This window comes from Papio anubis, chromosome 19 (genome assembly GCF_008728515.1).
Source record: "Papio anubis isolate 15944 chromosome 19, Panubis1.0, whole genome shotgun sequence".
Classification (NCBI taxonomy): domain Eukaryota; kingdom Metazoa; phylum Chordata; class Mammalia; order Primates; family Cercopithecidae; genus Papio; species Papio anubis.
Window position 1 is genome coordinate 59,295,189 of NC_044994.1, and position 20,899 is coordinate 59,316,087.

The window sequence follows — 20,899 nt, forward strand, 5'->3', positions numbered from 1 at the left end:
AGGGTGCAGCTTTTCATCTTGTATTTTCAGAGGTGACAATCTGCTTGTAATTTAATTTTTACTTCTTAGTATAAAATTACAACTATGGTCATCAGATCTTAGATATTAACAGCATGTTTGAAAAGCTATCTGTTAGTGCTATTAGTATGTTTCTTTTTTTCTTCTATGTAGTTCTAAAATAATATGGGAATATATTTTTTTTCTCTATTACTTATAAAATGAGATAAATCAACCCCTCTTTTTCAACAGGATTTCTCCTGAAATACCTATACCTAGGGAACACTGCCACAAAAAAAAGTTGGTTACTACTTAACTTTCCAGCATTTTTTTCCCCAAAATAAATGCTGGAGAATGATTAATTTTCATCGGAGCACCTCATACATAATGCATAAGTTAAGCAATTAATTTCTTCCTTTGGTATTAGAAAATTACCCTGGGAAGATCAGGGTGAGGAGGCAGTAAGTAACAGGAAGATAACTATTGCCCTGATTTAATTCAGTTTCTTCTTTCTTCTTCTCCATATTAATTCTCATACTTAAGTAAAACAGATAGGTCTATAAACCTTCCTAAAGGTAAAATTAACAATATAATGATTCTTATTTTGATAATAATAACAACCGGTAAAAATGTCAAGTGTTTGCTATACATTTGGAAATATTCTTCATTCTTTAATATTATTTCAGTTAGTTCCCACAACAATCCTATGACTTATGTATTCTTAATACCTCTATTGTACAGATGAAGGTATCAAGAGAAAAGATTCTAAATAACTCACTCAAGGTTACACGCTAAAGAATGTTAGCAACAAAAAGGTAATTAAAATGAACTTCATAGACCACTTACTTTCACTAGCATACCAACTAGGTAATATTATGGAAATGTTTAACATTACCACATGTGAATACTATCCATCGACTTCTCTCCCTTTTATAGGTAAAACATGGTGTTGATGTCTACCTCTATATAATCATAAAAATATTGTAGTTTTCATGCCGAACCTTATTTGTAGCTGAGATAAATCACTTAGCACTGTGGAAGTCAATAGAATGTATATTTTAAATATTAAAATGAATAAATACAAAGGAACTGCCTGACATAAAGCTGTGTAAAGTTTTTAAATATGCTCTCAGATGTTGTAAGGATACTATAAATTATATTTTCTTTGTATAGTTAGCTTATGGTTTATATTTAAAAGGGGAATTTCATATTATTATTTAAACTACATGAAATGTCAAATTGATTTATTATGTTTCCAGCCTATTACTATGTAATTTGTTGGGAATTATCATGAAAATTAATTCTTTTATTCAGTTTGAGACATTTTTTCCGATGCCCACCTTGGCCAAATATCAGACAGTTTCCACAGCTTCTGTCACTTTCTTTTTTTTTTAAAGTTATTATTATACTTTAAGTTCTAGGGTACATGTGCATAACGTGCAGGTTTGTTACATATGTATACTTGTGCCATGTTGGTGTGCTGCACCCATCAACTCGTCAGCACCCATCAACTCATCATTTACATCAGGTATAACTCCCAATGCAATCCCTCCCCCCTCCCCCCTCCCCGTGATAGGCCCGGTGTGTGATGTTCCCCTTCCTGAGTCCAAGTGATCTCATTGTTCAGTTCCCACCTATGAGTGAGAACATGCGGTGTTTGGTTTTCTGTTCTTGTGATAGTTTGCTAAGAATGATGGTTTCCAGCTGCATCCATGTCCCTACAAAGGACACAAACTCATCCTTTTTTATGGCTGCATAGTATTCCATGGTGTATATGTGCCACATTTTCTTAATCTAGTCTGTCACTGATGGACATTTGGGTTGATTCCAAGTCTTTGCTATTGTGAATAGTGCTGCAATAAACATACGTGTGCATGTGTCTTTATAGCAGCATGATTTATAATCCTTTGGGTATATACCCAGTAATGGGATGGCTGGGTCGAATGGTATATCTAGTTCTAGATCCTTGAGGAATCGCCATACTGTTTTCCATAATGGTTGAACTAGTTTACAATCCCACCAACAGTGTAAAAGTGTTCCTATTTCTCCACATCCTCTCCAGCACCTATTGTTTCCTGACTTTTTAATGATCACCATTCTAACTGGTGTGAGATGGTATCTCATTGTGGTTTTGATTTGCATTTCTCTGATGGCCAGTGATGATGAGCATTTTTTCATGTGTCTGTTGGCTATATGAATGTCTTCTTTTGAGAAATGTCTGTTCATATCCTTTGCCCACTTTTTGATGGGGTTGTTTGTTTTTTTCTTGTAAATTTGTTTGAGTTCTTTGTAGGTTCTGGATATTAGCCCTTTGTCAGATGAGTAGATTGCAAAAATTTTCTCCCATTCTGTAGGTTGCCTCTTCACTCTGATGGTAGTTTCTTTTGCTGTGCAGAAGCTCTTTAGTTTAATGAGATCCCGTTTGTCAATTTTGGCTTTTGCTGCCGTTGCTTTTGGTGTTTTAGACATGAAGTCTTTGCCCATGCGTATGTTCTGAATGGTACTACCTAGGTTTTCCTCTAGGGTTTTTATGGTATTAGGTCTAACATTTAAGTCTCTAATCCACCTTGAATTAATTTTCGTATAAGGAGTAAGGATAGGATCCTTTCCTTACTCCCGTTTCAGCTTTCTACTTATGGCTAGCCAATTGTCCCAGCACCATTTATTAAATAGGGAATCCTTTCCCCATTTCTTGTTTTTCTGAGGTTTGTCAAAGATCAGATGGCTGTAGATGTGTGGTATTATTTCTGAGGACTCTGTTCTGTTCCATTGGTCTATATCTCTGTTTTGGTACCAGTACCATGCTGTTTTGGTTACTGTAGCCTTTTAGTATAGTTTGAAGTCAGGTAGCGTGATGCCTCCAGCTTTGTTCTTTTGACTTAGGATTGTCTTGGAGATGCGGGCTCTTTTTTGGTTCCATATGAACTTTAAAGCAGTGTTTTCCAATTCTGTGAAGAAACTCATTGGTAGCTTGATGGGGATGGCATTGAATCTATAAATTACCTTGGGCAGTATGGCCATTTTCACGATATTGATTCTTCCTATCCATGAGCATGGTATGTTCTTCCATTTGTTTGTGTCCTCTTTTATTTCACTGAGCAGTGGTTTGTAGTTCTCCTTGAAGAGGTTCTTTACATCCCTTGTAAGTTGGATTCCTAGGTATTTTATTCTCTTTGAAGCAATTGTGAATGGAAGTTCATTCCTGATTTGGCTCTCTGTTTGTCTGTTACTGGTGTATAAGAATGCTTGTGATTTTTGCACGTTAATTTTGTATCCTGAGACTTTGCTGAAGTTGCTTATGAGCTTAAGGAGATTTTGGGCTGAGACAATGGGGTTTTCTAAATATACAATCATGTCATCTGCAAACAGGGACAATTTGACTTTTAAATATCTTTTAAAATCTGTGCTATTTACTAGAAGACCTTAAGCTCACATCCAGTATAAGATCTATCTCCTATCCTTTCCCAGAGGAGCAGACCTCTGTTGCTTCTGATCCTCTGAGGTCTGGGTAGGAAGGAAGAGATGAGGAAAAGGGGGCACAGTAAACATGTTGGTGCCATCCTAACCTCACAGCCAGTGACCTCTGTGACCGCAGGCATCTGAAGGCTGGTCTTCTATCATGGGACACATGCATGGACAATTCAGAGACATATCTCAAGGACGCGAGATCTCTATTGTTCCTTGACCCATGTAATGTATTTTTTGGATGACTATCTTAAGCTCCCTCTCACCTCCATCTGTGCAAAATTTCTACAACTGCAGTCCCTTAAGCTATGACTTATTCAGCTTCACCCTGTCAAAGACTACGAATGGCACTTCCCAGTTACTACCCTCTCCCGTTCCTGCTATTTCAGATGTATCGGCCAGTCATCTACAGAGCTCTTTAGGAAAAAAGGACAGCAAAAATTTCTAATCGGTCTCAAGGAACTACTTGCGATTGAGATGCTGGTCTCTCTTCTTTCAGGAAATCACAATTTCCATATAGACAGACAGATATGAATATGTAAAAAGTCACATATTCCTTTCCTCCATTTATCTGTCTACTTAGTCTCCCTGTCTGTCTTTTGCTATCACATACCACAGACTATAAAAAATATTGAAGCCACCTTGTAGGTTATGAGTAGCCCTGAGCACTCTGTTATGTATCTGTTACCAAGTTGTTCTTTAAAATGTGAAGTAGGATTCTTACGCATGGCACATGATTTCATATTTCTTACACTTTGTGAAAATTTATTAATATGAGATTTTCTGTGGCCATCATTAAATAACCTGTTTTGACTGAACAGTATAACTTCATCAACTATTTTTTCCTCCAGATATATCAATGAGTTCAAGCAAGATAAATGCCAAAGTTATGTAATTTTTAGAAAGATTTTGAAAAAATTTTACTGTATCTAATAACTACTCAGTACTAACCCATCTTGGAAAATAACACATTAATTCCATATTAATAATCTATAAAAATAGTCAATGGAAACCAAAAGAATTTCTACAAGTGACTAAGTAAAATAGATTGGATTCATTACTACATTCATTCTAGAAATATTCATTGTTCACTTTCTATGTGCTGGAAACATTCTTACACAATGATAAATGAACAAGCCTGACAATTTCTTGCCCATTAAGGGTTACATTCTAATAAGCAATAAAGACAACACTAATACCAGGTAGTTAAGTAATTTAATACAAAGCAAGACAAAGCCAGGGTCACCGGAAGTGGCAGTGGTCTTTCTCAGGAAGTTGCAGCTGATCACCGACCTGCATGAAGTGAGGTAATGGAAAATAGAAGTGTTTGAAGGAAGATTGCTTTAGTAACTGAGGTGGAGAGAGGAAAGAGGAGAAACTGCAGAAGTAAGTAGGGGTGGGAAAGTCCATGGCCTATGGGGAAAGTGAGGAAGTTGATTTTTATTTTCAATGTGCCGTGAAGCTGTTGAGATCACTCAGAGTTGGAAAAGAAACAGACCATGTGTTCCAACAGAATAACATCAGCTGTTATTATAGTAATTCACTGTTATTTATTGAGCAGTTATATTTTGTCAGGCACTATTGGTGCTGCTGGTTTTGCATGTCTTATTATTAATTCTTCATAACAATCATGCAAAATAGGTTGATTGGACCTTATCTTACAGATTACAAAGTGAGGTCTGGAAAGATGAAGCAGTTTAACAAATATTATACATTCCTTTAACTGAAAGCAACTAAACAAAGGTCTGTCAGGCTCAAGTACATGCACTGAGTGAACAACTAGTAGTTCACTAGTCTTAATTTTCTTATTTTTACCATTAACAATTTAAAGCTTACATACAAAGCTGTGAGTCAACTGAGGGAGATATTTAAGTACTGTGGGTAGTAATGTGAAGCTGTGCTATTTTCATAAATATTTTGCATTAATTTAGACTTTATTAAAATTTATAAAAATAAATTCTTAATATAATGGCTTTAGCTTACGAGCTGTGTTCTTGCAACACTCATGTGATGCAAAAACATAAAATAATTACTGAAAATAATACAAAGTATAATTTCTAGGAAGTTGCAACTTCCCTATTAGAATCAGATAGTATCTTTTGATGTGGTTAAAAGGAACATATTTTAGACTACCAAACAGATGTGCAATCATGTTTGTGCTTTTCCTGTGTATCCTATGATTGACGATAATCTTATCATCAACTCAACCAGGATCTATTTTAATATATCTTTTTAGTGCCACTGGACACAAGTATTAAAACCATTTGTACAGGAAATCCATTAATGTGCATTTTAATGAGTTGTTTATCCAAATGTATTCACTGTTTATAAGGCTTTTATTCATACAAAATTTCTGTGATCCCCAGAAAACCTTATTTATTTTTTCTCATCTATTTTTCATGGATTCCTCCATCTGTTTTTATCATACTTTTTAGTTTTTTGCCAAGATTACCTAGCATTCTTTTTCAAATAAAGGAAACAATACTTCATGGAATAATTCATGAGAATTTCTCTGACTATACACTTTCAATTTTCATGTCAATATGATAGAAACTTAAATGTTCTCTCGATTTGTACATTTCTATTTGACTTTCAAATTTTGGCTCCTTTAAATTTTCTCTTGTTTGGTATTTTCACTCTTTCCTAACTAAACAATGGTATCATTGCGTAAGGATTGACTAAATCTTATGTCCTCTCATCTACTTGTAATATCTTCCTAAATTATTTTACTTCAAATCTGGTTTTCTCAAGCTTTTGTGAAATGATAATATTTTTCTCACCAACTTAATGGTGCCTATTTCAGATTTATGAAAAACCTTCTTTATTACGTGACATGGATGTTTAAATTTCAAAGTACCAAGAAAATATATTATAATCATTTAACTACTCCACCAATAGTTCAAAATTACTCAAATTATTTGATTTAACACTTATGGCCAATTTGGTTCAGCTTAGTCTCACATGCTATTAACAAAAAATGATCATATGAACCAATTTTAAGAATTTTGTATTCACTACTTTCTTCCTGTTCAAGCTATAAATTTTGAAGTCTGCCTTGATTTGGATAGAATAATAAAGATCATTCTTAAAAGGTAGATTAAAATTAAAGTGTTTTATTATCTTGTTATCTAATGTTACCATAAAGCTTTATGCCCAACAGCTTAGCATTGATTTCCTTCTTAAGGCTACAATAAATGTAACTATTGCACCTAATTTTATATTCAGTAATAAAAAAAATGACACTGAAGCATCAGTCATATTCCAAGGTCTTAACAGAAAAGGAAATATTGAGAATTGTATCATGCTTTATTCCATGAATGGTAACGGTCAGTTCAGTTGATCATAATATTTAGAGTGAATAGTAACTAAAGTTTGAATCCAGTATTTTTTAAAGTTGTCTACATAATTTTTAGTAGAGATAAAAATTTACTTAAAATTTTCCACACTTTCCACCAGTTTCATAAAGTTTTCATTTAATTATGAGTAAATATTGACTTATATTTTGCTATTGTATTTTGACATAAGAATGTGTTTTGGGTTGCATATGAACAAATATATGACAAACTCCTAAATATATTTTCCTTTTTAATACAAAGTTGTAATATCAAAAATAATACAAATTTATACTATATAACTCTGATTAATATATACCAAGTATCTGTTCAAATTTGAAATCAGTTTTAAAGAGTGCGCTTGGCAAAGGTTTAAAAATATCAAACTAGAATGAATCATGATATCAGTCAGAAATCTGCTTTCCATATAAGGTAAATGTTTTAAATATTTATGTAATCACCCACATTATCCTAGGTGTTAAAATTTTAAAGTCTATCTCTATATAGTATCAGGAACTTAACCACATAAACATTTTATTCTTACTCTGTGAAAGATGAAAATTGGGTAAATAAAATAACACGAAAATATCTTAATTCAGTGCCTTTCTCACATTAACCAGCTAAAAAATTTCAGCATTTGCATTAGATGACATTGAAAAATAGTAGAGGAATATTTTAGTCATATGCTAGAGCTGGCTTTATAAGGCTTTTATTCATACAAAATTTCTGTGAACCCCAGAAAACCTTATTTACTTTTTCTCGTCTATTTTTCATGGATTCCTCCATCTGTTGTTTATCATACTTTCAAGTTTTCTACCAAGATTACCTAGCATTCTTTTTCAAATAAAGGAAACAATACTTCATGGAATAATTCATGAGAATTTCTCTGACTATACACTTCCAATTTTCATGTCAATATGATAGAAACGTAAATGTTCTCTCGATTTGTACATTTCTATTTGACTTTCAAATTTTGGCTCCTTTAAATTTTCTCTTGTTTGGTATTTTTACTCTTTCCTAAGTAAATAATGACATAATTGCACAAGGATTGACTACATCTTATGTCCTCTCACCTACTTGTAATACCTTCCTAAATTATTTTACTTCGTATCTGGTTGTATTGATGCCTGTGAGTTGATTGTTTACGTTTCTCCCCACGTCTGTTCAATGACAGCATGTAGGTAGCTTAAAATAACCATGGGGTATTTACTCCAAGGAAATCAGAAAACTCTAGACTAGGGCTTTCCCTGCCATAGAGCCAGGGCACAAAACTCTTTAAGACTACCCTTTGGTTCAAATATACATTAGTACTTTCAAAAATGTTGATGGTAAGAAGCCCTAATTATTTGACTGCACTGCAGAACCAAACATGCATGCTAATCTTTTAAAGCGAGGTCCCAACTCGTTAAGGTAATCATAGCTTTCATCCTGATCAGAGACAGCTGATTCTAAGGAGCTCAGGGATCCAGCTAATGACCCTGTTCCCTCAAAAGCATAGGTCTGGAGGGAATCAAAAGGAGGGGCACACGGATCAGTATCAGCTTCTTCGAGCTTTTCCAGGATGAACTTCCTGAATATGGCACTGTCGGGGCCAACTTGCAAAGACTGCCTGTATAGGCTCCTGATCTCAGCGCTGGTGGTTTTCCGAGTCTTGCGTTCCCGCATTATGGTGCTACTCCTCAGCGCTGCTACGTCAAAGGCCTCTGTATCTTCTTCTCCACCCCCTTCGTCATCATATCGGAATATATTCTCTCTGAAATCTTCACTTTTCTCAGGAAATAGAATCTGTTTTCTCCGTTGTTTTAAACCCAAAGTCAAAAAAATAAACCCTGATGAGGAAAGCATATCGGAATATCAATAAACAATAAAGAATATTATAAACATTACAGTCTTTGCTCTCATTTCAAGCTCAAGATGAGTGCTTAAACTTTATGATTATAAGAAAAGATACATTTGTTATTGAAAATTTGCCAAAGAGACTTGCAAATTACAAAAGAATGTATCACAATTTTTCTGGCTGATGACTTAGAGACAAAGAAAACCATAAAAATATAGTGAACTATTTTAGATGATGAACAATTTAACATTCAAAATCTATTTTTTCTCAAATATTAAAATAGAATAAAGTAGAATGATAAAAGTTTGCAACCTGAATGCATTTGTCAACTTTAGTAGCCAATGCTTCATATTAATAGTAGTTCAGAACAACAGAACAGTTTGATATTCCTTACTGAAGCAAAATTCTGTGGCATAATTATTTTCTAAATTAATATATATTGACTATGAAGCATACATCAGGCGTTCTTCTAAAAGCTTTATATTTATTGATTGATTTTATTCTTGTGAAAGCCATTATATTATTATATCCTATTATAGATGAGAAAACTGAAGCACATAGATGTTAAATGACATCGCTAGAATGACACAGCTAGTTGAGAGACACAATGGGATACTGTTCAGCCACCAACAGTGAAGTCATTTACAGCAACATAGATGAACCTGCCAGACATCATGTTAAGTAAAATAAGCTAGGCACAGAAAGAAAAGCGCTGCTTGATCTCACTTATACGTGAAATCTAAAAAAGTTGATTTCATAGAAGTAGAGAATACAATGGTAGGTACCAAGACTTGTAGAGTAGTCAGGGGAGTGGGGATGAAGAGAGGTTACTCAATTGGTACAAAGTTACAGTGGGACAGGAGGAATAAGTTCTGGTGCTCTATTATACCGTACGGTGACTGTAGCTAATAATTTATTTCAAAATAGGGAGAAGAGATAAATTTGGATGTTATCATCACAAAGAAAGGCTAAATGTTTCAAGTGACAACTATGCTAATTATGCTGACTTGAGCATTATGCAATATATACAGGTATTGAAACAACACACTGTACCCCATAGATATGGCCAATTTGTATCAATTATAAATACAATAAAATAAAGAAAGACAAAAGTAGAAAGTTGGGTCAGAGCCTGTGCTCTGTGATACCACATAAATTTCAGAAATTCTAAACTATCATGCATTTGAATCATAACACATTTGTGTATAATTATTATTTATTCCATAAGATAATTTTAATATCATGTAGAAACAGAAAAAATTCAGAACACTTTTGCTGTAATTTTAAATTAAAATGTGTGTGTGTGTCTTTGTGTGTGTGTGTGTGTCGTGTGTGTGTGTGTCTTTGTGTGTGGGTATCAAGGATAACTAAGCCCCCACCTAGGATCTTATGCACCTGTTCAGAATTTTACATGTAGGATTTGAAACACACATGAAGTCATGTTATGAATAGTATCACAAAGAGAAATATGGTCGTTATATAGTATTTATATAAAACTTGCATTTAAAATATCTAAAATAAATAAGGTCACCATGTTTGCATTCAGGTATTGTACTTTAGAACTCACATGATATATATGGTTGAAATAGAAAGGAGTCTAATAAACACTTTTCTGATCTGAACTGGAGATAAACATTTATAAAACATTCAAAGGAAATCACTATGATAATAGTTGACCCATAGCTCCCACCTGCTAAATTTTACTCACATTTGTAACTATGAAGCTGCCCCTTGTTTGTTTCTAGGTTTTCGGGGCTTGGTTTAAGTCTCTATCTATAGGTAGCTCAGTATTTGCAGTCCCCTCAAACTATGCGTTTACTATTTATTTTTGCTTCTGGATCTAGCTGTGTAGCTATGAATTCAGCTTCATAATTAAAGATCATTAAAAACAATTTTAAAAACTGAAGCTAGGTCCTAAACAATGGTAATGGTAGGTGGTAAATGAGGAATGGATGGGTTTTGAAGCCTTGAGAAAGATAAGTTCAGCGAAGACAAGGCAGGTCCTGAAACGTATCCCATGCCAGTTTGAGTGGTCAGTTTGGCATTTCAGAAAATGTCTGATATATTTGCTCTCACTATTCAGTGTAGTTTCATTGGCTTTTGGTCTGAAGTTTTGAGGGAGGCAAGAGCAGAGTTTAGATTATATATTTTGGCATTGAAAAAAGGAAAAGGTTATGCTAGATGAATATTTTATAGTCCTGAAAGCCCGATTAAGAACTTTTGGGGTTCAGGTGCCTCATCTGTGAAATGAATATAAATTATCTGCTTATAGAAACAGTGAAAGCAATGGAAAAAAAACAAGCAAACAAAAACTAATAGAGCTCTTTTACTGGGATTTCTTTCTTTTCTGTACTTGGATTTAAAAAGACGCTCTCTTATACATTCCTCATTTCTAACATTTACTGTCCTTTTTATTCACAAAAAGACTTTTGGATTATTTTTAGTTTTAATTGACAAATAACATACATTTATGGTACACGATGTGATGTCTGATATGTGTATACATTGTGGAATGATTAGATCAATTTAACTAATATGTTCATCACCTTAAATACTTATAAATAAAATTGGTATGTTGAAGAGATATCCACACTTCCATGTTCATTACAGCATTATTCACGACAGCCAAGCTATGGAATTGATGGAAGCTAAGTGTCCATCAGTGAATTAATGGATAAGGAAAATGTGGTATAAAACACAGTGAATGCTATTTAGCTTTAAACAAGAAAGAAGTTCTGTCATTTACAACAATGTAGATAAAACTAGATAACACTATACTAAGTGAAAGAAGCCAGGCACAGAAAGACAAATGCTGCATGATGTCACTTTGACAAATCTAAAAAAAAAATAAATAAATAGCTTATATAAGCAGAGAGCAGAATGGTAGTAGCAGGAGAGCGGGTGAGAGAATGAAGAGATGTTGGTCAAAAGACACAAAGTTTCAGTTAGATGTTAGGAATAAATTCGAGAGATCTATTTTACAGCATGGTAACTATAGTTAATAATAAGGTATTTTATACTAGAAAATTGCTAAGAGAGTAGATTTTACTGTCCTTTTTTTTTTTTTATTTTAATGCACCTTGGGCTCTAGTCAGCTGCAGTACAGTGTTGCATAACAGTGTGTTGTGGTCATGGAATCTTAGCACATCATTTTCTAGCTGTGTGACCCTTCGTAAAGCACATAGCTTTTGGAATTTCTATTCCTTCATCTATAAAATGTAGGTGATATTAGTTACTGCTTAATAAGGTTATTGTGAGGTTCGAATTGCAACGTGCATATAAAACACTGAACACTGTCTCCTGGAGTACAATAAGCACTCAAGAGAAGCTCACTGTTGTTATCACTAACTTTTACATATTTTATATTGTTACATTGTATATGTGTCAAGACCATGCATAAACAGATGTGTACATACACACTCACATACTCATACAATTCAAAGATCACATATTTATCCACTTATTTACTCCACTTGATTTAAGAATTATACTACATTCAGAGGAGCAACAAACATACACACAAACCCACATTATAATGCTATAATAGAATTGACTATTTTATGTATTTATTCTGTTATTTTAAATAAATGAGTATATGTTCAGTTCAGCAGTACCTACCAAATACTATCATAATGCAAATGAGAATAGGAATGATGACTTCTACCTACCAAATATTACCATAATGCAAATGAGAATAGCAATGATGACTTCTGTCTTGAATCCCATGGAAAGCATAAGCTCCTGGTACTGGCAGGTCTGTGTGCTCCCACTGTCATCGCAGTCACAGACATGGATGGTAAGGGTGTTTGTACTTGTAAGTGACGGGATTCCATTGTCGGCAATTAAGATGGAGATGTAGAAGATGGGCTCTTCTTGAAGGTTAAAACCAGTTCTATTAGTCAAAATGACAGCTGTGTTATCTAAAACAAAAATCCATGTGCATAATTTTTTCAACTACATAAGAGAAATTTGTATGTAATAGTCACATGTACTGGGGACAATAGTATAGAGATACGATCAAGTAAGTTCAAATAAAAGGAAGAGGAAATTTCTGATGAGAAGACAATTAAAACATCCACACTAAATTATTAGTGTTTTGACATCACCTAAACCCTAATTATGTAATCAGATGAATTATTTAAATTATGTAGTAAAATTAATATTTAATATTATTAAATATTGAGTTGATACTACTTAATTATTTAGTTGATTATTTAAAGTATTATGTTATTATTGAATTACTTAAACCAGTTCCAAAATCTCTTTGACATGTATATAAAACATATGTGTAACACAGAAAATAGCTTTTTAATCAGATATCAATAATTTATAGGAACTACTAATATGAAATATATGCTGATAGAGCTGGCTTTATTTGTGTTAATTACATATAACACGGTCTATTTTCTAATACTTGGGACCCATTATTTGTACAAATTCAGGGAATATACAAGACGTTCAAAGTTATCTGTCAAAGTAGATGATCTCAAATACTATATTTTCTAATTAGACAAAATAATTTCACTTGGTAGACAAGATCCTATTAGGATATTTCATGTCATATTGATGTTATTAATCTATTTGTATTTAAAATTCTGAAAATCATTATACTTAGTCACACTGATTCATGTACCTATATAAAGTCCATTCAAAAAATTCATGAAAACAAACAATAAGCACTTCAAATATATACAATTACTCTTCTGTGAATCCCAAAATATTATAAATAACTTTTGTCATTATAATTTCTTGTACCTCAGAACTGTATTTTCCCTTTCCTTTTTTTTTTTACCATCCCTCAAAATATTTTCTGTAGTTATCAGACAAATTTTAGAAGACAAGAGCAGTGAAAGGAAAATAAATAAAAGCCTTTTGAAATGCATGCTTAAGTAGGACATTTCCCAAATCACCTTTTTAAAGACAATTCACTATGAAACCCTTAAAGTCTATAAAGTCCATGTGATTTTATTTGCTAGGCAGATCTAAGGGTTAAGAGACAGTTGACACTTTTTAAATATGTATTTTATTAAATTACTTGCAACAACAAACGTTAAACCAAATCAATTTTGTATGCTTCAACATATTTATTTCACCTCAGTAATTTATTTTATATTAATATAAATGAATCTATATATACAAATATCTATGTATATAAATATATATATTTAAAAATTCCAGCTTAGACTCATTTATATTAATATATATGTATTTAAAAATACAATTTTTAACTTAAAAGTAAAATAATAAAAATATTTTTAAAAAAGGTTGAAGTTCGCAACATCAAAAAAAAAATAATAATAATACATGTATCCCCTGAATCTAAGAGTTCGTCACAGGGCTAAATTTTGGGGAAAGCAGTTTGAAGCTTTCTCAAAGAGCTTGAAAGAGATATTTGTGGGTTTTGGCTGAAATGTATTTGAGTTTCCTCCATGAGGGAATGGGACGAGGGCAAAACAGACAGAAATGTGTTGCATTTGCTCTCCTGTGACAGGTCTCTTCTGGAACAAAGCTTAACCTCAGCTGTAAGGAGAACTGCAGGTATTTGGTTACAGTTACCTGAGTAATAAATCAACTGTGTTTCATAACTTTGAAGTATAAAAAAGTTAAAATAGTAGTCCTTATAATGACAAAAATATCTCTCACTGAAGCTCATGAAAAAGCAGCAGCGCGGCTCTGTATATAGTTAATCCGCCTCTACCGAAAGGGAAAATAAATTCTGCCCCTACATAAAATTCTTTGAACACTTAATCCTTAGATTGATAAAAGTTATTTAGTTTTGAAGGAATAAGAACTGTATTAACCCAATTTCATATATTCTGAGCTCCTAACTGATGACCATAATATTTTGGAATCAATCAAGCAAACATGTCTGTAACTCAAATAAATGTCGTTTTCTTCCTCAGTCATAGATTGAAGTCTGAGTTAGACGAGAACATGAAAGGAGCCGTGGTATCAGAACTGCAATTATATTTGCAGGGTTATTCAGACTTTACAAGAGCTTAGAGCCATTGATAACTTTACAAAGTGTTTCTACTTTGAAGAAATGCGGTGAGAAATGGAGCTAATATTTTTAGAACTTAACACTGAGTTTTGTTTTCCATTTTCATTGTTACTCTCTTGCTTGATTTCCAAACATTATTATGTTGCAAGAACAGTATAAAAATCAATGCCATAAATTCCATTAAAGTCTAACATGAGTCACAAAAATGTATCAAAACTCATTATAAGTGAATGACGTTACCTTGATTGTCTATGATTGTAAAACTTGAAGAGTTAGTGTCTTCTACAGATAGATTAAAGTAAAAATGGTGCTCTTCTATGGATTCATCTCTATCCACTGCACTGATAGTCTGAATTACCTGAAAAAAAAGGGGGATAGATTTTTGTTGTTGTTTGGATTCAGGAAGATCACTGCTGTTATTATTATTAGCTTTTATTCACATTGCTTTATTACAATCAATAGGGACATTGCAGAAAATAGCTGTCAAATCAGTGGAGAATAGTAAAGTATTTTTCTCAAGTTAAAAATATGTTCACTGCCTTTTTTCAAAGGGTGTTGTAATATTACATAATAAATTCTTGTTGATGGATCAGGTGGATTCCAAACTCTAAGTTCGTTAGAAGTCTCCAAAGCATTTCTTTTGTATTACTCACACCCTCCCAGCCTACATTTCACTCTTTCTTCCTTCTTAATTTTTCCTTTATCTGAATGTCAGACGTTATGATTTGCTAAAGTTGTCTATTTCCTGTTTTTACTGAGAGCAAAACTGTGGTAGAGTTACTGGCTTACTAAACTATTTGCTAAAGTAATGAGATTTTTAATTGATTGAGGAAATAAAGCATTTAAAATGTAGGGGCAATGTACATGATTTCCTTTGACCCATAATGATTATAGGAAAGTGTTTTACATCAAATAAGTTCATGTCTGTATCTCAGATCATAAAACAGTGAAGTAATGCAGATATGAACAATTCCATTCTCAATTAATTTTCTTCTTTCAAGACATGAATGTGTCAGTCAAGTAGTTCATTATTGTCGAAAAAGATATGCTGTCAAGATCACATAGTGAGATTGTGATTAATTGTGGAAATTAAATTCATTATAGAAGTTATTGTTTTGAATTTTCTAGAATTAAAGTGCTTTTAACAATATGTCAAACAAAAATAGCCTTAGATGCAAGATGGCAAATCCAGATTTATGTTATACTTCAAAAAAATAGATATGTCTTCACAGGCATAAAGAACATTAGGAAACCAATACGATCTGTATATTACTTCTCCACATTGATTTTTGTTTAACTCATAACACATTACTAATAAATAATAATCATTTAGTGTTAATTAAGTAATGTAGCAAAACACATTCTATTCAATCCATGCTTATAATTATACATGTGGATATTGATTTGTGTTAAGGTAAAGCCTTCATGTTAGAATATCATAGGATTTTGTACAGGCTGGGTAGAGGGCAGAGGCTTGGAAACCCAATATTCTGAATCCTGGCTTTGCCATTTACAAGTTTTTAACCTTGAAAGATAAAAATATTAATCCTTAACCTTCAGGGTTCATTTTCAGGATTATCAGTTTTGGCTTGTCAGAGAGTTTGTCACACAACAAACTATTATGTGTTCCTATGTCTATTATGTGTTACTCATGAAAATAATCTCTTGTTGAGTTTTTGCATACCATGGTGTGCTGGATATTGTTAATAATAGGCATATGAATATCTCTATATGCATATTTACTGAAGTCATATTGATAACAAAGTATATAATTCATGTTTATCTTGCTGGCATATGTGGTTACAGTGTTCAGTTAAGGAATATTTTATTTTACTACCTGATGTTCTCTATTAAACATCAGCATCTGACTAAATGTTGCAAATGTCTCCCTTTGGGGAATGAAGACTTAAGAAGACTGGAGATACACTGTATATATACTGTATATATTTCAAAAGACTCTTAATAAATCAAAATATCTTATACATAGGTACAGGAAACTGAATGAGCAGGATTTCAACAGTCTGCCCCCTTTCAAATGAACAAGTCTTCACTTATATTTGCTCTGTAAGTTGGGCTTCCTATAAGATATGTTTTACTGGCTTTCATAATTGTTTTATAAAAATAGGAAGACACATAAAATCAGTCATATATCAAGTATTATGAATTTTATTGAATTTACCTTGAACAGGTACACGTAAAAATAAACACATATCTCTAACAAAGGGACCGCATTAATGTGCTCATAAGTCTTGACGGAGGATATTTATTTTTCCTTTAAATATAACAATGAAAAGGTTTTCATTTTCATTTTAAAATAAAATTCTGAGAAAAACTTCTATCTATTGCATTAGCTAAAATTATTATCTGGGACCTATCGCTGACCTTATACATTTATGAAAGGAGTAAACATAAATTAAAAGGTAAAAGTATATACCAAGAACAGCCATGGCTTGAGAGACTGGGAAAAGAGAAAAGGAAAATAACTCCAAATTATGGTCAATTCTGAAAGAAAGCTCAGATTTTTTTTTTTCTTTGTTTTTTTTTTTGAGACAGAGTCTCACTCTGTCACTCAGGCTGTAGTGCAGTGGCACGATCTTGGCTCACTGCAAGCTCCGCCTCCCGGGTTTATGCCATTCTCCTAACTCAGCCTCCCGAGTAGCTGGGACTACAGGTGCCTGCCACCACGCACGCCTAATTTTTTTTTTTTTTTTTTTTTTTTTGTATTTTTAGTAAAGACAGTGTTTAATTATGTTAGTCTCGATCTCCTGACCTTGTGATCCACCTGACTCGGCCTCCCAAAGTGCTGGGATTACAGGAATGAGCCACTGTGCCTCGCCGAAAGTACAGATTTTTAATATTCTTTTTGCTCTCCAGGTAGAATTGTGGCCAATTTATTTCTGACGCAATACATTCAATCATCTATTTACAGTGCATCGAAAGCTACAATGGAAATATATTGTGTAAGCCCCAAGAATCGAAAAGTAACTAAAATTATAAGAAGTTACCTATGGGCCAGGATCTGTTCTATACATTATCTTAGATAATCTTCACAATGGTCCTTTGGAATAAATTGTATTATTATTCCTATGGTATAAAGGTTTATATTAAGTTTCATATAAGCTAAATGTCTTAGGTAAGTAAATTGGCTGGGCCAAAATTAGAATGTAAGCTGATGTCATAGTCAAAATGAAATATGAGTAGTAAGTGTAGCACTCTAGGACATACTGTTCATACTCTAGACTTGTTCTTGTCCTACCAGATTTGCATACAAAATGATATCATAAAAAACATGGAATCCCAAAAGTAAGTAAAACTATGTCTCATAAAAGATAGTGACAGAGAAATAAGCAATATAATTTTATAGGATAAGGACAAAAAATAATGGTTAAAAACAGAAGAAAATGATGTGTTTTGATATGGGAGAAAGGGAAGATATTCTAGGGTAGAGTGCAGCCAGTGAGCTAATACTTGAATAAAAATATGAATTGATGAAAAAAGTATGATCCTAAGCAAAGAATATCATGAAAAATTAGTGAAGGCAAAGATATCATAATTAGGTATAAATATATGAAATTAATATTTTGGAGGTTAAAGATGGCCAATTATTGGAAGTTTCATAAGTTCCAATTTAGTTATTTTATGAGACTATAATCACTATTTGACTTTGAAGATAATCAGGAGAATAAAGAGAATCATTTGCTATTAATCATTATGCACTATGTCTTCTTTTAAGAAAAAGTCATGCATGGGCCAGTTTACTAAAATAACATTCCAGATTAATTATCCCGAGTCAAAAATAAGCCCAGTACTCACGTTCCTCAAACCAAAGACATGATTCTCATTAAACATGCAATTAATGGACAGCTAGTTTAAGATGCAACACTTGTACACAATGATTTGGAGCAAGCAATACATTTGTGTCTGTTTCCTTATCTTCATGGCAAGTCACAATGAAACCTACTTCCAGGATTAGTCAATCAATAAATTGTTGAACAAGATTATAAACTATAAATTGAATCATGAACTCTAAATCAATATAGAGATACTGAGTATTAATTTATATATGTCATCAATTCCTTGAAATGCATTTAATAAACTATAAAAAAATGCTTCTCAATAGAAAAATGTTAAACAAAAAGTTGAAGTTGTAATAAGTGAATATCTGGAAAGATTTTCTTAAAATCTTATCTGAGTTGCTTATGTAGTTATTCTAGGTAGCTATACGTTATATTAGGCTAAAGATGCAAATTGTCTCCCATTGCCAAGAAATTATTACACAAACATAGGTATGAGACCATCATGTTTTATATTACTCTAATGAGTAAATGATTTTAAATTACACCTGTTTTGACAAAATAAATCTAGAAAACTCAAAAAAGTTGTTGAACATCTGTTCAAACAGGCAAAGTACAAAATAATACACTAATAGAGTTAGAACCAAAAGAAAGTCTAGATTGTAGTAAGTTTGTTGTCTTTTTCTGTTTAGGAAAACATGAGAAGAAAAATGTTGAAAAGGTCATTATAGTATAATATTTTAGACCTGGATAGAACTGGGGATACTCTAAGTTTTATAAAAAGACTTTTCACAAAATTACATCATATATATTTAAATGTCATATATATCGTAATTGTTTTGCCATTAACTTGTAGAAATCTATATTCAGTTGAAAAATACGCATTCCTAGATTTTTATCTCAGTATGTATTTTCTAATTTTCCTTTTAAAGTTAATATTCCAAATATATTTTTTAAATTCACATAAAATCAGCATGTATACACAAAATATTAAATTGTAAAATATATCATCAGTATCTTAGATGTATCCATTTAAGATGTATTTCATTAGTACTTACAGTATGCCAAGCAATCCTATGCCCTGGTGGTACAATTATGAATAAAGTTAGTCTCTGTCACCACTGTTCACATTCCAGTGGTGTAGAAGATCAAGCAGAATTGCAAACTTAAAAAGTATTGAGGAAGTACAGATTACATAAATTACATAATAAAAGTTATAACCACCTAAAATACTTAATACTTAAACATTGTGGGGGGGAGGGTCAGAGAACCTTGTATCTATGCGGAAATTTGAAGATCATACTGTGGAAGTGAGTGGGGATACATCATGGACATATTAAAGAGTTTCGACATTCTACTGAGGGACACTCCCAGGCTCTAATTTGGAAATGACATGATTATTACTTTTATTTGGGATCACATGGTTCCAGGCAAAGGATTGCATTTTAGAATGCTCCTGCTGAGGACATCCTTAATGTAAGTCTGGAAATGGAGAATCTAGCCCACAAGCTATTGTCATTATCCTAATGAACAACTGCTTGGTAATCAAAATTTCTTTATGTGATATACAAAAAAAAAAAAAAACCACTAACAATCACAATTATGGATTGTGTTATTTTTAATGAGAAACAATAGAGAAATTACTGAGCAGTGTTCATAAATTGACGATGGTACAGTATGTTTCAAATAAAGATACAGCTCCTGGGTCCCAAAATTTGCCTAAATTTGCCACAATGATTTGGAGCAAGGGTATGCTGAACTCCAGAAGATGTCACCAAAGTAATGTTTTTTCACCACTTTCAAAAGGGCTATATATTCTCCTCACTATTTTCCATCCAGTAAAATCTGGTTATCCTGAAACTGCATGACTACAGACTTACCTAATAAATATAATTGATATATAAAACTGATACATTGCTGCATATGTGCTGTGAGATTGGATGAAGCAAAGTTTGATTTTACAGGAACATCCCTCTGCAGACCTGCTTAGGTCAGGTTCACTTCAGAAGAGAAGATAGGTCTCTATTAGGGTAGAAAGAATGATGATAGAGAGAAATTGATACATTAAAGACATATGTAGGAGACGGGATCAACAGAACCAAATGATTGATTGGATACGGAGAGTAAAGACTATAATTAATTAAAAATGATGTCCATGTTTTCTTTTTTTTCTTGCAAAACTTGATATTATAATAATTTTCCTGGGGATACTGAAAAAAGGGAAGGCTTGGGAGCAAATTTGGTGTAACCATGGGACATCTGAGTTGTTTTCTCAGGTTAGTCGGACACATAGCTTAAAATAGAAAAAGCAGGCAGAGATACAGTTATTTGGATATGAACTGTAGTCGAGAGGAAGAAGTGGGTAAAAGACGAAATAATGAGTTGAGGAAAACTTTTGGGCACAAAAGTGAAAGGAAGAGAATCAAAGATCACAAAATGCAACCACTGAAATTTAGGAAAAAGAAAATTTTTA

The 20,899-nt window shown here is 32.8% G+C and overlaps 1 protein-coding gene across 2 annotated transcripts in view; it reads right to left on the reverse strand.

Annotated features, from left to right (window-relative positions):
• Positions 1-4,424: 4,424 nt before the first annotated feature.
• CDH19 (cadherin 19) overlaps positions 4,425-20,899 on the reverse strand; it is a 103,688-nt gene continuing 87,213 nt past the window's right edge. For both annotated transcript variants that reach the window (XM_003914465.5, XM_021930209.1), the window contains exons 10-12: positions 14,873-14,990; positions 12,300-12,551; positions 4,425-8,623 (exon numbers count right to left, since the gene is read on the reverse strand). In XM_003914465.5, the coding sequence (XP_003914514.1) occupies positions 8,133-8,623; positions 12,300-12,551; positions 14,873-14,990 (861 nt within the window). In that variant the 3' untranslated portion in view covers positions 4,425-8,132. The remainder of the gene's footprint in view (positions 8,624-12,299; positions 12,552-14,872; positions 14,991-20,899) is intronic.